The sequence below is a fragment of the Oncorhynchus kisutch genome, linkage group LG1 (assembly GCF_002021735.2).
Source record: "Oncorhynchus kisutch isolate 150728-3 linkage group LG1, Okis_V2, whole genome shotgun sequence".
Lineage (NCBI taxonomy): Eukaryota > Metazoa > Chordata > Actinopteri > Salmoniformes > Salmonidae > Oncorhynchus > Oncorhynchus kisutch.
In genome coordinates, this window is record NC_034174.2 from 57,072,829 (window position 1) to 57,090,454 (window position 17,626).

Genomic DNA, 17,626 nt, shown 5'->3' on the forward strand with positions numbered 1-17,626 from the left:
GTTAAGGCAGCCCACACCTCTCTGATTCAGAGAGTTTGGGTTATATGTGGTAAACACATTTTAGTTGAATGCATTCAGTTGTACAACTGACAAGGTATCCTCCTTTCCTTTTCCCTAATAGCATTGATGCCAAATCGAATGTTTCAAATACTTTTGCTATATAATTTTGATACCCTAAGGTTTTTTTTTTTAGCTTAGTAGAACCCCCCCCCCCCCCCCGATGTGCAAAATGAATATCAAAGCTGACGTGCATACCTATATAACGTAGGTAGACAATGTAATGGCACCACAAAAAACAATACGGCGCTACATGTGCAACACAGCATTCCTAACCTAGCTGTTACGGATACAGGTATCCTGTGTCTGTGTGTGTGTGTATCCTGTGTTTCTTTTCTCTCCTCCTCCCCTCACAGGTGAAAATCATCACTCCCCAATCAATCAATCATCAATCAGAAGACACACCTCCTATTTCCTACCCTATCACAGTTCCTTCCCCATGGTTTAAAAACCCCATCATTTGTTTGCTCTAGAGCTTAATCTCTCTGTAAATGCCATGTCTGTAGGTCTCTGTGTTTCACTCTCGCTTTGTGTCTTAACCTCTCTTGTTTGAGCACCTCCATAGCACTTTGTCATCACCTGTGAGTATTGTTTTTGGTTATGGTGTTTGTTTGTTGCTGGTGGGAAAAGGGGGAAACCAAGACAAGTCGCCCATGGGCATACACTACCAGTAGGTGAACTTTGTTAAATACACTAGTTAGAACTGGGCGGACCACCCACTGTATTTTTGGTTAGTTAGCTGTTGTTAAAGTAGGCTAGTCTAGCTTAGGGGTGTTTCTGTATATTTATTGTTTCTTTCCTTGGGTCCAGCTCAGCCCCTTTTCCTGCTTCCCCCCCCATTACCGTGTGTTTATAAATAAACCTAGAGTTTGACGGTAGATTTCTGTTGTCGTGGTTATTTCGTTCACACTTTTACTTTGTCACAATAATAATTTGCATGAGTTATGTTACGGGTCTCATTACCATCCCCCCTAGACTGTCAGGCCAAAAGGGATTCGTAACACTAGCCCACTATGTCTGCTGTGTGGATTAAGCAGTCAACAAGTCGAGCAGTCATTTGAAAGACTAAGAACATTTCAGCGAGAAAAGGCCAAATCCATTAACGCCAAGATAATAGAATTCATCAACCCTTCTCTGTCGTGGATGATGTTGGCCTTCGCCGACTGGTTGTGAGCACCTCGAGCCCCGGTACACAAGTAGGCACTATTTTTCCGACGTTGCCGTACCGGAGTTACACAGTATTGTTGAAAACGCACATCAACCTGCTATGGCCACCCCTCATAAGCCTGGTCCCTCTAGGCTTCTTCCTAGGTTTTGGCCTTTCTAGGGAGTTTTTCCTAGTCACCGTGCTTCTACACCTGCATTGCTTGTTGTTTGGGGTTTTAGGCTGGCTTTCTGTACAGCACTTTGAGATATCAGATGTATGAAGGGCTATATAAATAAATGTGATTTTGATTTGATATGGGCGTCACTGCTATTAGCTTCACGACTGACATTTGGACCAGCAATGTCAGCCTCATGAGCATGCGGAGTCTGACAGCACAGTGGGTCGGCGAGGATTTAGTACGGAGGAAAGCCATATTGCATGCTCAAGAATGTGCTGGATCTCATACCGCTGCTGCCATTTCAATGGCATTTGAGAACAAGTTTGAAACATGAACACACTCCTAGCTCCATTCAAACAACTGACTTGCAAAATAAGCTCATCAACTGTGTCATGACTGGCCTGTGAGGATCAGCTTACAATGTTTCACAGCTCTACAGAGATCTTTCCCTCCCGCAGAGGGGGAGAGGTATAGAGGGATTGACGGGGGGGGGGGGGGGGGGGGGGGTGTTATGACCTCACGACCATCGTAAAGTACAAGGCAGCAGCCCAACTCCTTCCTAGTCTCTAATGTGAGGGACTGGAATGTGTATGCCTTAGGAAGAGTTTACAGCCCGGAAATACAGGTCAAATAAATGGACTTTGGAACATTATATTTCATCAGACAAAATGGTGGTAACAAATGGTAGATGGAATATGAAAATGATTGTTGATTTTGTTATGTTATTAATAGTTAAATAAAGATGTTATGACAAACATTGTAACTTGAGTTAATGTATATGTACTGTTTACATACTTTGTTGGGTAGAGAATATCCAGATGAAAGAATGTTTTGGTGACGATAAGACTGATTTTAGTCGTCTAAATGAGATCCTACTAAATCATAATACCTTGAAACGAGATACGCCCCAGGGAACCCAGAGACCATGTCAAAGACGGAAACGCCCGAGGGCATAAAACATGCGAGTTAAGAATTTACATGCAGACTAAGTTGACCACGCGCTGCAGCCTGAGGTATACGACTTGTCATGACCCCGAAATGCAACACGACGTTGAAGACAAAAGAAAATCTCTGAACATTTAAGTTTATGGTGGAGTAGCTATTCTGTATCTAAGAAGGTGAATTCAAGAAGGACCAACCGTTTATTCTCTTCAAATCATTGGTAGTCTACACTGCCAAGGTTTTTGGATATAGAGACTTTATCAAACAAAGGGAACATTTATTGAGTAAATGAATGTCTTCTGAGTGCCACCATATGAAGATCATCAAAGTTAAGGGATTTAATTTTCTCTTTCTGAGTTTTGTAACGCTTCTGCTTGGCTGGTTACTGTTTGTAATCATTTGTCAACTGGGCTATGTTCTGGGCTAGGTAGCCTACTGGTTAGAGCGTTGGACTAGTAACCGGAAGGTTGCAAGTTCAAACCCCTGAGCTGACAAGGTACAAATCTGTCGTTCTGCCCCTGAACAGGCAGTTAACCCACTGTTCCTAGGCCGTCATTGAAAATAAGAATTTGTTCTTGACCGACTTGCCTAGTTAAAGGTCAAATAAAAATAAATAAAAAGGTATGCTTTCGCCAAAAAGCATTTTATAAATCTGACACCGTGGTTGGATTAACAAGAAGTTAATCTTTAATGTAAAATACGTTTTGTTTTCTGAATTTTTATAATGAGCATTTCTGTATTTGAATTTGGCGCTCTGCAATCTCACTGGATGTTGGCCAGAGGGACGCTAGCGTCCCACATACCCTAGAGAGGTTAACACTTTTTCAGTTACTACATAATTCCATGTGTTATTTCATAGCTGAGGTCTTCACTATTATTTGACAATGTAGAAAATATAAAAAAGAAAACCCCCAGAATGAGTAGGTGTTTCTAAACTTTTGACTGGTCCGTTTATCTACAGAAATAAAACAGATCCTGCTTCTGTTGCCTGTTTGAGTGTTTGGTTGATAGCCTCCTGATTCAGTGAGCACCAAGCCTCAAGATAAATAAAATAAAAAAATAAAAAAACGTGAAATTTTTATGCTATGCTGTAATAAAGGCTTTATAGTTTTTTTCATTTAGACCAGCAGGTATAATAATGTAGTAGTGCTTACACTATTCCAAATTGTCAGGAAAATTATAGCAGCCCTCCCCTTGATCGCCTTGTTGTTATTATTACTATTATTACTATTATGATCATTCAGTATAATAATAAGTAATGTAAATGTCAGTAGTAGGCTTAGTATAGCAGAATTATATAACCACCATCGAGCTGTAGGCCTTGGGTTGCAAAAGGATGGAAACTTTCCGGGAAATTTTCCGTGGGAGGTTAAACCCGGGAATTTAGCTTAAACAAATTTAGCTTATAACAGTTAACCTTTTTTGTGGGATACACATGGCAATTCTAGGTCTTGTGGCATATTTGGGTTAAACGATCCCCAATTCAACAGAATTGAAAATCTGCCATTTCTAGCAACAAGTAATTTACAACATTAACAATGTCTACACTGTATCTGATCAATTTGATGTTATTTTAAAAAAGGACAATTCTCTTCTTTTCTTTCAAAAACCAGGACATTTCTTCGACGATAAACGTGAATCCGACCATCACCCCTGGTGAGACAAAACCGTGACTCATCAGAGAAGAGCACTTTTCCCAGTCCTGTCTGGTCCAGCGACGACGGATTTGTGCCCATATGCGACGTTGTTGCCAGTGATGTCTGGTGAGGACCTGCCTTACAACAGACATACAAGCCCTCATACCAGACTCTCTCAGCCTGTTGCGGAGAGTCTGAGCACTGATGGACGGATTGTGCATTCCTGGTGCAACTCGGGCAGTTGTTGTTGCCGTCCTGTACCTGTCCTGCAGGTGTGATGTTCGTATCTACCGATCCTGTGCAGGTGTTGTTACACGTGGTTTGCCACTGCGAGGACGATCAGCTGTACATCCCGTCTCCCTGTAGCTCTGTATTAGGCGTCTTACAGTAGAGACATTGCGATTTATTGCCCTGGCCACATCTGCAGTCCTCATGCCTTCTTGCAGCATGCCTGGTTTAAAGAGTCAGTAGTAAGTTTTCATAACTGTGACCTTAATTGCCTACCGCCTGTAAGCTGTTAGTGTCCTAATGACCGTTCCACAGGTACATGATCATGAATTATTTATGGGTCATTGAACAAGCATGGGAAACAGCGTTTAAACCACTTACAATGAAGATCTGTGATGTGGATTATTACAAATTATCTTTGAAAGACAAGGTCCTGAAAAGGGGATCTCTTTTTTTGCTGAGTTTATATTATTCATTTATATTATAGACCGATGCTGGCATTAAGACCACACTCAACCAACTAAGGACATAAGCAAACAAGAAAACGCTCATCCAGAAGCGCCGCTCGTAATGGCCATAAAAATGGCTTGTACTTTAACAGCAATGGTTACAACCTAGACTTGTTTTCAATAAGAACTTCTACAGTAATGTGTACAGTAGGCCTGGATTTTTCATCTTCGTCTGTACTGTTACTTAGTGCAAACCTATCAGTAGCTAGCTAACTTGCTTTGGCAAACATTAGCTATTAGCTGTGTACAATGCCAGGGGATTGTTTGAAAGAGAAACTCATACTACTATGAGATAGTACTCCCTTATTTCTGCTTATCGTCTTTTATAAAATAACAATACCTTGCTGGCCGACTTACTTTTCCACTGTCGAAGCAATGTTTCCTGAAACACTCTGACCTGTTCTGAAAGAATTCCTTAGGTATACTGCCATGCTGTGGATGTTTGGTCGGGACGTGTCGTTATATGAATTTGTTTGTTTTGATTGACTCCTTACTAAGCACTTCCCCGCACAAAACACATTGAAGGAGCTCCTTGTTGATTCTCAAAGCGTGTATGAAAGAGAAACTCATCGATGTATTGACTTTTCATGACAATTGAGCTCAGTCTGAACTTGTTGCAAGCAGGAGTCCATTTGGCGAGTGGGAATGACAAATCAGTGGCTTACAGCGCCTCATCTGCTGTTGAACGACAGCACTGCAGCGTGTGTCGGAGTGATCTTCCAAGAAAACTCCAGAAAAAAACGGGCATCTCCCACTCGTGTAGCTGCCAAACTGAGCTGACACCGCTGCTAAGCAGAGACCGCAGTCGCACTTGGCCAAATCAATTAATTAAATAATTATACATTTACTCTTACACGTTGCTACCCACCATTGGAATTCTACAGCATTTCAAATTAGGCCTAAAGGTTTCAAGGACAAATGTACATGTATAGAAGTATGTTTTTGTTGTAGTGGGGACAGTAAAATTTGCCATAAAAAACGTATTAAACATGTTATTTTGTAGTTTTATGTTAAACTCACAACAATAGAAAAATCTGCATTAATATTGTCTAATATAATACATGGGGGAAAAACAAACGGAGACATTAATAAATGCATTTCTATAGCTTCCGTTTTGGAAAAGGAGGTGACGTGCCAAGATGGAGGTTCAGTACACAGCGCCCCCTATCAGTCATCTGTTGTATATATAAATTGTTGGTTAAAACCAGCTAAAGCAGTGTACATACAGTAAGTGCGCATTTTGAAGTTGTGAAATTATCTTTGAAGTGATATGAATGTAGAAGGATTTGTTTATAGAACCGTACTGCAATTGAGAATCGATTCACAATTACATGGAGTATTTGGATGTTTTGGCATCAACAACCAATTTGTCTTAAAAACAGAACATGTAAGGTCCGTGGACTAGAAGGAGTAACGTTTGCCCAATAATGGACTTAAAGGAGACAGTTACATTAGGGTGACCAGACGTCCCTGTTTTCCGGGGACAGTCCCCGTTTTTAGTGGCCTGTCCCCTGTTGAAGCTGTCCCAGGAAATGTCTTCGTTTTTAACAGTGCATTAAAAACAGACTGCAAAGTGAAATAATATTTTACGTGGCATTAAAGACCGGGCAGCAGAGCCTACCGGTTGACGTCTCAATCGCATTGTGCTTGTTTTCTCCAGCAGAGGGGGCTGCTCGCTATAGCAGCTTCATTCACTCTTCTTCTACTACTAACTACTTGCGCTAGTTTAAGAGAACTGCCGTGGAAAACTCAGCCAGAAGTGAATCCACAACATCACCACAAACATATCTTCAAGTCAGGTTAGTTACAATCTTTTGAGATACTAGCTGATGTTATGTCACAATTTATTATATAGATAGATGATCTGCTCTATAAGGTTTTAAATAAGTTATGCTAGCTAACGTTAGCTATGTAGACTAAGTTAGCTAGCTACTGTCACGGTAACTTAGCTAGGTTAAACGTTTGCATGTAAACATGCAGTGGACGGGCTATTTTGAAAATATGATTATATTAAATGAATGCACAATTATGAGAAGATTTATTTGTAGATTACAATTGTAATGGTTTGGCATTATAATAAGTAGTGTGAAAATATATTTTGACATTTTCATGGATAACATTGGCATAATGTTTTCTGTTAGAGAGTGGAGACGAAAGAGGAGGAAGACTGGATAGGAAGAAGAGTGAAAGAGAGAGGAGGAAAGGTTAAGATATGATTACAGAGCCTGCCAATTTATTATTCCAAACAATGTTTTTGAAATAAAATACAAAAATGAGGCAAGCAATGGGAATCTGTTAACCAAGTGTTTTATCAAATAGTGTACTATTTATTATTAAAAATTAGAGAGGAAGGAGAAGGGGAAATTAAGGGAGTAAAAAGAGTGAAGCGAATAGTGTAGAAGAGTGAGGTGGAAAGGTAAAGAGAAGGAAAGGAAAGGAAGAGAGCAGGAAGACGAGTAGAGAAGAAAGATTGGAGCATAAGAAAAGGTTAAGAGAGTAAGAAGAGCAGACAGAGGTACAATGGCTCTTTCCAAGAAACAGAATGAATGATATATGGACAGCAGCAAGAAATAAGTTCACTGTTCCTATGCTTATTGTGAAGACAAACTTCAACCTCCCCTGCCAAGAGTTCATGGAGAAGCTGGCCAAAGACAGAGCAATCGGGCCAAAGACAGAGCAATCGTTAAGATACATTCTTCTGAGAAATATACAGATTAGGTTGGTATGTTATATTATGTAGTTACCAATCACAGCATCATCTTATTTCTTTATTAAGTATTTAACATATACTATTGCCTGATTATTAAATTTGGCTCATGTTCTCACATGCTCTTACTCTACCCAGACTACCAGGACCACTGAATGGCTGTTCAGATTCTAACAGGGACAATTCCGGTTTCATGTATTTAGTCTAACGGGCACACTGGGATAGAGTTAGACTAAATACATGAAACCGGAATTGTCCCCCTTTTTTATATTGACCGCCGACCTGGAAATGTCGATGGTTTTAATTTCAGAAAACTGGTCACCTTAAGTTACAATGAGTTCATAAAAAAATCGCCCTCCATAATCTTTAACGGAACTGACCGCGACTGGTGTGTTCCCAAATTAGTTGAGTTAGTTAGTTAACTAGATAGACAACCTAAAGTCTAGCATTGTGACCGATGTCGCAAATTACCAGTTCCCTGTCTTGGCAAATGGGCTGGTTGATGGAAAATAGTGTGATTTACTATGTTCAGCTAACGTTAGCTAGCTAATTTCTATATGCGCTAAACGACTAACTTTCAAAACGAACAACGTTAGTAACATTGCTAACACAACTAACGTTACCAAATATGAAGAGGGGATAATAGCTTAACATTTACGTTACGCTAATAAACACACGCGACAGGAGAGTTAAGACCGTCCAATGTCCGGCCGCATTGTTGATCCCACAATATCTGCTCCCAACGTCCTAAACAAAGTACCGCTAAGAGACTACGTCTATCTAAAACTATTAACTACCTAGTTTAATAATATAGCTAGCTACTGTTAGTTAGCTGGCTAGTTTACCTCCAGTGTGTATGTATTCCAAATCGACTTGAAGTTTTGCATGGCTTCAGATGCCGTCTGTTCGTCCATATTCAGCTCCTGACAAAGCATTTCCAAGCTCTTTCGGACGGAGCTCTCGTCCGTCCGCCCGGAGTCGGAATCTGACTCGTCTCCCCGCATTTGTAAATCTAAGTTACAGTGGCAGAGAAATAAAACAAATATAGCTATCTATGTCAACAAAGCAGTCCAGAGACACCACAAACACACCACCGGTCATTGAATTCCCACAATGCACTGTGGTGCAATTGGCGCGAAAACGGATCATTTCCGACCAATGAGTAAAGGCCCCAAAGGGCAAACAAAGGAACGTAAACAGGGATTGCGTTTCAAAATCAAAGTGTGCAGTCCAAACACATAAAAGACACACCCTATCACCTCAGCCCTTTTATTTTTTAAATATTTTTTTATCAACAACAAATTAATACAGGAAGTACATGTGGGAACACACTTGTATATATAAATAATGTACAAAGGATAATTGGGCTAGGGGGTATAATATCACATTTCACAAGGGCCTTATTATGGGACATACATACACTTTTTATTCTAACAGCTTTTTTTTGTTAGTAGAGTATTTAATTGTCTTAAAATACAGGTCAATTTATTTTTGTAAGGTAAGAAAATGTGTTTTGTTTGTAAATTTACATTTGTGAATATGAAATTTGGCCAAAAGATTAATGAAATTAATTACATAAAAATGTTTCAGCTTATTTCTATCATATTTAAACAATCCAAGCCGTACATCTCTCCACAATAGTGTTCAATTATAAATATACTGATGTCTTGCCACAGTTTTCTTACATGAATACAATGGCAAAAAAGGTGCAACATGGATTTTTTAAAATTTTTAACATTTATTTAACCAGGCAAGTCAGTTAAGAACACATTCTTATTTTCAATGACGGCCTGGGAACAGTGGGTTAACTGCCTGTTCAGGGGCAGAACGACAGATTTGTACCTTGTCAGCTCGGGGGTTTGAACTCGCAACCTTCCGGTTACTAGTCCAATGCTCTAACCACTAGGCTACGCTGCCGCCCCTGATAACCCAGAACACACTGGAAGAGAGTCAGCCCGGTGGAGGAGTGACACAATGAATTCTGGGCATACTCCGCTCAGGGAAGGAATCAGGCCCACTCCCCTTGCCTACCCTGGCAGTGACTCCTCAGGAACCTCCCCAGCTCCTGGTTCATTCTTTCCACCTGCCCGTTAGACTGAGGCCGATACCTGGATGTGAGGCTGACCGTGACCCCCAGCTTCACCATGAAGGCTTTCTATACCCGTGACATGAATTGGGGGCCACGGTCGGAGACGATGTCCTTCGGAAGCACTTCTCCACTTTGAGCATTGGCTAATCCATAAGGCAGTGTGTCCAAGGAGAGGGAGTTGTCTCGGCATGCCAACTCCATCTGGACCTCTTCGCGCAGTACACCCTCCTGAATAGGGTGTGGAACGCCGGCTCATTCCATCCTCTGGATTCTGCCACTGTCCGGAAGGGGGCGTACTCCGCAGCGGTCTGGCCATCCTGCCGTAGTTGGATTAGGCACTCATCCACCTCTCTGCCCTCCGGTGGATGATCGAAGAACCCCACTGAACAGAGCCATGAGCCTCTCACAGGAACCCAGCTCCTCCTCTCCTCTTTCTCAGATGGCCGTAGTCCACTCCAACACTCAGCACGGAAATAACTGTGGCAACCTTGGACCTCTCAGTGGTGTGGGATCCCACCTGATGAGTGAAATAGAGGGAGCACTGGCGTAGGAAGCCACGGCATTTGTCCGGGAGGGACAAACGGGCATCGCTGACCTGGGCGGACTGTTGGATGAGCTTGGGTGCTGGCTCGACTCGTGGTAGAGAATCCTCCGCTATTTGGAGGTGACACCCCTCGGGTAACGTAGAGACGTTGAATGAGGAGGACCTCATCCATAGCCGTCCCCAGTTGCGCCAGCTGGTCGCGGTGTTAGCGGTTGTAGGTTGCCCTGTTCGCCAACCAAACAAAGCCACCTTGTTGTTAGTAAAGTCTAATTAATATTAAGACTTTGAAATTAATTATGTCTACTCAAATTTGCCTACTTTCAGCATCATGAGTTGCTATTTTACAACACTAGCGGTGTGGTCAGCATGTTAGGGTTGGAATATCCATTGCAGTGTGCAATGCAGCCTAGTTTTATTTACACCATCCCAGCAGTTATCTTAGAAATATAACTTTGCTCTGCGCTTCTCCCAAAATACACTTTGTAACATATAGGCTATAGATCATTTGATTGAGACCACCAGGCCTGGATTTTCGTGATTTTAGGGGCAAGGCCATTTACCCTTTTAGAGGTGACAAAACTGCCAGGGCACGAAGGCCATTAACCAAAATAGACAATTACATTTTTGAAAACCAAAAAAACAATAGCTATACTCTGAAGAAAAACAAAAATGTATGTACATGTACATAAATAATTTGCCTACATGTCAAAGTGTAGGTGATAGCCTATGTGTATTGGCTACAAGCCTGTCATGTCCTGACCAATTCTGAAATGAAGTGCCTGAATTTTTATTTATTACATATATACAGTGAGGGATAAAAGTATTTGATCCCCTGCTGATTTTGTATGTTTGCCCACTGACAAAGAAATGATCAGTCTATAATTTTAATGGTAGGTTGATTTGAGCAGTGAGAGACAGAATAACAACAAAACAATCCAGAAAAACACATGTTAAAAATGTAATTTTTTAAATTTGCATTTTAATGAGGGAAATATGTATTTGACCCCCTCTCAATCAGAAAGATTTCTGTCTCCCAGGTGTCTTTTATACAAAGGGAGTGCTCCTAATCTCAGTTTGTTACCTGTATAAAAGACACCTGTCCACAGAAGCAATCAATCAATCAGATTCCAAACTCTCCACCATGGCCAAGACCAAAGAGCTCTCCAAGGATGTCAGGGACAAGATTGTAGACCTACACAAGGCTGGAATGGGCTACAAGACCATCGCCAAGCAGCTTGGTGAGAAGGTGACAACAGTTGGTGCGATTATTCGCAAATGGAAGAAATACAAAAGAACTGTCAATCTCCCTCGGCCTGGGGCTCCATGCAAGATCTCGCCTTGTGGAGTTGCAATGATCATGAGAACGGTGAGGAATCAGCCCAGAACTACACGGGAGGATCTTGTCAATGATCTCAAGACAGCTGGGACCATAGTCACGGAGAAAACAATTGGTAACACACTACGCCGTGAAGGACTGAAATTCTGCAGCGCCCGCATGTTCCCCCTGCTCAAGAAAGCACATATACATGCCCATCTGAAGTTTGCCAATGAACATCTGAATGATTCAGTGTTGTGGTCAGATGAGACCAAAATTGAGCTCTTTGGCATCAACTCATGCTGTCTATGACCCCAAGAACACCATCCCCACCGTCAAACATGGAGGTGGAAACATTATGCTTTGGGGGTGTTTTTCTGCTAAGGGGACAGGACAACTTCACCGCATCAAAGGGACGATGGACGGGGCCATGTACCGTCAAATCTTGGGTGAGAACCTCCTTCCCTCAGCCAGGGCATTGAAAATGGGTCGTGGATGGGTATTTCAGCATGACAATGACCCCAAACAAGGCAACAAAGGAGTGGCTCAAGAAGAAGCACATTAAGGTCCTGGACTGGCCTAGCCAGTCTCCAGACCTTAATCCCATAGAAAATCTGTGGAGGGAGCTGAAGGTTCGAGTTGCCAAACATCAGCCTCGAAACCTTAATGACTTGGAGAAGATCTGCAAAGAGGAGTGGGACAAAATCCCTCCTGAGATGTGTGCAAAACTGGTGGGCAACTACAAGAAACGTCTAACCTCTGCGATTGCCATCAAGGGTTTTTCCACCAAGTTACTAAGTCATGATTTGCAGAAGGGTCAAATACTTATTTCCCTTATTAAAATGCAAATCAATGTATAACATTTTTAACATGCGTTTTTCTGGACTTTTTTGTTGTTATTCTGTCTCTTACTGTTCAAATAAACCTACCATTACAATTATAGACGGATCATTTATTTGTCAGTGGGCAAACGTACAAAATCAGCAGGGGATCAAATACTTTTTTCCCTCACTGTACGTATAGGCTAAACACCAGTCATGTTTGACAAATATAACGTAGGATCATTATTAATATCTAAAGGCTTGATTCTGTCAGCAAACTTGAGGCACTTCTCTTTCAGATAGGAGAAAAAGACCAGTGCCTGTTACGCACTGCAACATCACTCACCTTGCAATCTGTGCGGAGGCAGTCAATTTTGTGATACCATTTAACCATCAAGGTAATTGTTTAAAACCTGGATTTTTTTGGTAATTTTATGAGGCTTGGCATAGCTAAACGTTCTGATCTGTTGCATCAGCCTCATTGCTTTCAAAAGGTTTTTGGATCTAAAGTGGCTGTATGGAATATTTCTTTACAACAGCTGAAGAACGTATTCACATCCAGGGACTTTCCGCAGGTGCTGGAGTTGTAGGCCAACTTATGGAAAACAGAAAGGAATATTTATTTTTCACACAGAAGGAAAAACCGAAGATGTGGATGTCATTAAGGCAGCCCCCGCACCTCTCTGATTCAGAGGGGTTGGGTTAAATACAGAAGACACATTTCAGTTGAAGGCATTCAGTTGTACAACTGACTAGATATCCCCCTTTCCCTTTTCACTAAACTGACCAACAGAATGAAATTAAATCAAAGTTTATTTGTCACATGCGCCGAATACAACAGGGTTAGACCTTGCAGTGAAATGCTTACTTACAGGCTCTAACCAATAGTGCAAAAAAATGTATTAGGTGAACAATAGGTAAGTAAAGAAATAAAAATGACAATAAAAAAAGTGAAAAATAACATTAGCGAGGCTATATACAGTAGCAAGGCTATAAAAGTAGCGAGGCTACATACAGACACAGGTTAGTCGTGCTGATTGAGGTAGTATATGCATGTAGATATGGTTAAAGTGACTATGCATATATGATAAACAGAAAGTAGCAGCGTAAAAGAGGGGTTGGTGGGTGGCGGGACACAATGCAGATAGCCCGGTTAGCCAATGTGTGGGCGCACTGTTTGGTCGGGCCAATTTAGGTTGTATGTACATGAATGTATAGTTAAAGTGACTATGCATATATGATAAACAGATAGTAGCAGCAGTGTAAAAGAGAGGTTGGGGGGGGGCAGAGGAATGCAAATAGTCCGGGTAGCCATTTGGTTACCTGTTCAGGAGTCTTATGGCTTGAGAGTAAAAACTGTTGAGGAGCCTTTTTGTCCTAGACTTGGCACTCCAGTACCGCTTGCCATGCGGTAGTAGAGAGAACAGTCTATGATTGGGGTGGCTGGGATCTTTGACAATTTTCAGGGCCTTCCTCCTAGGTAGAGGTCCTGGATGGCAGGCAGCCTAGCCCCAGTGATGCACTGGGCCGTACGCACTATCCTCTGTAGTGCCTTGTGGTCGGAGGCCGAGCAATTGCCGTACCAGGCAGTGATGCTCTCGATGTTGCAGTTGTAGAACCTTTTGAGGATCTCAGGACCCATGCCAAATCTTTTTAGCTTCCTGAGGGGGAATAGGCTTTGTCGTGCCCTCTTCACGACTGTCTTGGTGTGTTTGGACCATTCTAGTTTGTTGGTGATGTGGACACCAAGGAACTTGAAGCTCTCAACCTGCTCCACTACAGCCCCATCGATGAGAATGGGGGCGTGGTCGGTCCTCCTTTTCCTGTAGTCCACAATTATCTCCTTAGTCTTGGTTACGTTGAGGGATAGGTTGTTAACCTGGTCTCAGAGTATTTCGTATTATTCTGTATGTAAATCCGAGACACTCCATTGGTATATGTTATATTTCGTATGGTATGTATTCATTTGTAGATGTCCAACACCCATTTTGTATATGTTACGAATTACAATTTGTTAGCTAGCCTCTAACCTCTAGCTAGGGTTAGAGGTTAGTGTTAAGTTTAGAAGTTAGGTTAAAGGGTTAGCTAAAAGGATTAAGGTTAGGGGAAGGGTTAGCTAACATGCTAAGTAGTTGCAAAGTAGAAAAAATGTAGTAAGTATTTGAAAAGTTGCTAATTAGCTAAAGTTGTCCATGATGAGATTCAAACTCACAACCTTTGGGTTGCTAGATGTTTGCGTTATATACCCAACCAATCACCATTCTTTCGTTTTTGCCTTAAAGGGTAATTTCACCCTGGCTCTGCCACGGCATATAGTCGTTACTATATTAACAACATTACGTTTTTAGCATAAACATCACATTTATCCAAACCATAAGCTAGAACTCGCACATTTTCATTTCATTAGTAGAATTGGTAGTTGACTCTGTGTATTCATCTGCTCATAGTGAACCACAAAGTCTGGCATTAATAGCAAATGCTGATACCGCCCGCTAGGTAGAGGGTGCGTGCCCACAAACTTGAATAATGGCTTCTACTTCGAACGACCAAAAGGAATATTTATTTTTCACACAGAAGGACAAACCGAAGATGTGGATGTCGATTAAGGCAGCACCTCTCTGATTCAGAGGGGTTGGGTTAAATGCGAAGACACATTTCAGTTGAAGGCATTCAGTTGTACAGACACCGGTTAGTCAGGTTGATTGAGGTAGTATGTACATGTAGATATGGTTAAAGTGACTATGCATATATGATGAACAGAGGGTAGCAGTAGCGTAAAAGAGGGGTTGGTGGGTGGCGGGACACAATGCAGATAGCCTGTGAAAATGAGTTATCTTTCACCGTTCTACCTACCAGAGATAACAGTAACAGTTGTTAAAGTACTATGTGAATTTCACCAGGTTCATATATCAATATGTTGTGTTGATTTGTTATGCATGCCTGCATCGTGTGTACTTACGTTTTGCCCGGCGTGCTCGTGCTCAAATCATTTTGATGCACTGAGAGATGCTTTTTCTGTCTTCAGAAAAGTTTGATTCTTTTAAGTACAAAGTCATACACAGTGTTTTGTTCATGAATAATGATGTATATTTAGAGGTTACTCATAAGTGGATGGTATTGTTAAGATGTTACGGTTTTCTAGGTGTGAAGGAGAGTCGGACCAAACTTCAGCGTGTAGATTGCGATCCATGTTTAATGAAATAACGTACAACACGAATAAACACAAACACTACAAAACAAAGAACGTAACGAAAACCGAAACAGCCTATACTGGTGCAAACTAACATAGAGGACACTAAGGACAATCACCCACGACAAACTCAAAGAATATGGCTGCCTAAATATGGTTCCCAATCAGAGACTACGATAAACACCTGCCTCTGATTGAGAACCACTCCAGACAGCCATAGACTTTGCTAGATAACCCCACTAGCTACAATCCCAATACATACACACCAAAACCCCAAGACAAAACACACCACAATACAAAAACCCCATGCCACACCCAATACATGAAGAAAAACACAAAATACTAAGACCAGGGCGTGACATAAGATGCACTTGTAATTGTACTTTTTAGGATGATATCAACATTCTGAATTCAACATGTGGTTAATAGCTAGCTAAGGTATTAGGCTATTGCAGGCTATTGTATGTGTGAACGATGGCTAGCTCCTCGAATGTTCCCAGTCCCTCCTATTGTGCATCTGTTGTAGAAAGAGGTGACGATTCTCAGAACAGATGTGCTCTACAAATGTTTTATTTCCTTTTGGATGCAGGTATGTGGTTTTATCAATGTAAAATATGTTATGTATAATAAGGAGAGTGTATTAATTTTGTATTCCAAAATCATTTTGATGCACTGAGAGAGAAAGAGGCGACGATTCTCAGAAAAGATGTGCTCTACAAATGTTTTATTTCCTTTTGGATGCAGATGCAGGATTCAGTTCTGCTTTATTAAAACTACCTGATCTCCAAAGTCCAGGTTTATAGTCTCTATCAACCACACACAACGCAGAGTTACAGCGGTGCAGTATAGCACCGGCTACATTGGTGCCTTCTAGACCTGGATTCTTCGTTGATCGACGTCAGCTCAATCACCGCGGCGCTGCTGCTCTAGAGACTAATTATATCATTGAGGTACTCTTGCCGCCTTGTGGCAAAACCGGAACTGCAGTCTTTTTTTTCCTGTTAATTTTTTCGGACAACGATGTATTAAGAGCGCTGTTTATCGTTAACCAACATAGAAGTGTGTTCATCAACAGACATTTTAACGTAACTTTAGTGGCATGGCATCTTATAATGGTGATGAACCCAAATTCACTGCTGGGAGGGGGAGGTTTTTCTCATACTCTGATCAAACCCCTGTAAAGTGTGTAGGTGCAGGAGGTTCCCCCATGTTTTGCTCCACAAAAAATTTGGATGAAAGCCCTTCATCTAGTGTTAATCCAAATGCCACTGTAGATGGTCTAGCTGAGCTGGTCACTCAGCTAGCCCGGGAAATAGGGAGCTCCATTAGGGAAGAACTACAGAGTGGCAGGTCCAGTACTTATGAGCCACCAGTAAGTACAGAAAAGATAAGTGATCATCATTCAGAGTCAGTAGGATATGTAGATCTCAGTCAAATTAAGTTCATCATGCAATCAGACATAAAGGAACCTCCTACATATAGAGGAGATGGTACAGACAAATGCTCCATTCATGAATGGGAGGAGTTGATGAGAATATACTTGAGGAGGAAGGGATGTCCCTGGGGAACAATCAGATGAGATGATTAGTCGATTATCTGGCAAAGCAAGAGACATGGTAAAGATACATTTACGCAATGAGACAACCGTTGATCCTACAGAGAAGCCAGAGATTGTATTTGACATTCTGAAACAGAATTTCTGTGATTTGGCCTATTCGTGCATGCCCTTGGCCAATTTTTACAACACTAAACCTGTACCCGGAGAGGCTGTTATGGAGTACTGGGTTCGATTGAACAGGCCGTAGATGTCGCTGACGAGGGCCTTAAGAGACAAGGTAAGAAGATTGACAGCTCCAACTCTGATGTCGTTAGGATGTTTGTAACATACTGCCCTGACCCCAAACTGGCAGCAGTATTCCAATTCAAGTCTGCTGAGAAATGGACTGCGAGTGAAGTACAGGAGAGAATCTATGAACGTGAACGCCGCAGGAAGGCCACCATGTGTCAATCTACCGCTGTATCCTCAAAGCAAGTAACAGTACATCCCCAGATAACTCCATGTGAAGGCGGGGTCAATGCTGGTACATGCAGTGACACTTCTCTCACATCAAGCGCCAAACAAGATGGGCAGAGTGCAAGTAATCGAGAGACTCATTCACCTGTTTGAACGTACCTTAGAGAAGAGCATACCACCCGTTATGGTTTCACAGACACAGGCCAAGGCACCATCTTTCCCCACCCAGCCCTTCAGGCGTAGGGAAT

General features: G+C 41.8%; 1 protein-coding gene across 2 annotated transcripts in view; it reads right to left on the reverse strand.

The window, feature by feature from the left end:
* The window catches only part of rbl1 (retinoblastoma-like 1 (p107)), a 49,043-nt gene extending 40,512 nt beyond the window's left edge, over positions 1 to 8,531 (reverse strand). Inside the window, exon 1 of one of the 2 annotated variants that reach the window (XM_031827392.1) lies at positions 8,251 to 8,531. In XM_031827392.1, coding sequence (XP_031683252.1) covers positions 8,251 to 8,409 — 159 coding nt within the window. In that variant the 5' untranslated portion in view covers positions 8,410 to 8,531. The remainder of the gene's footprint in view (positions 1 to 8,250) is intronic. The other variant, XM_020483246.2, reaches the window with a different exon arrangement.
* Positions 8,532 to 17,626: the final 9,095 nt, after the last annotated feature.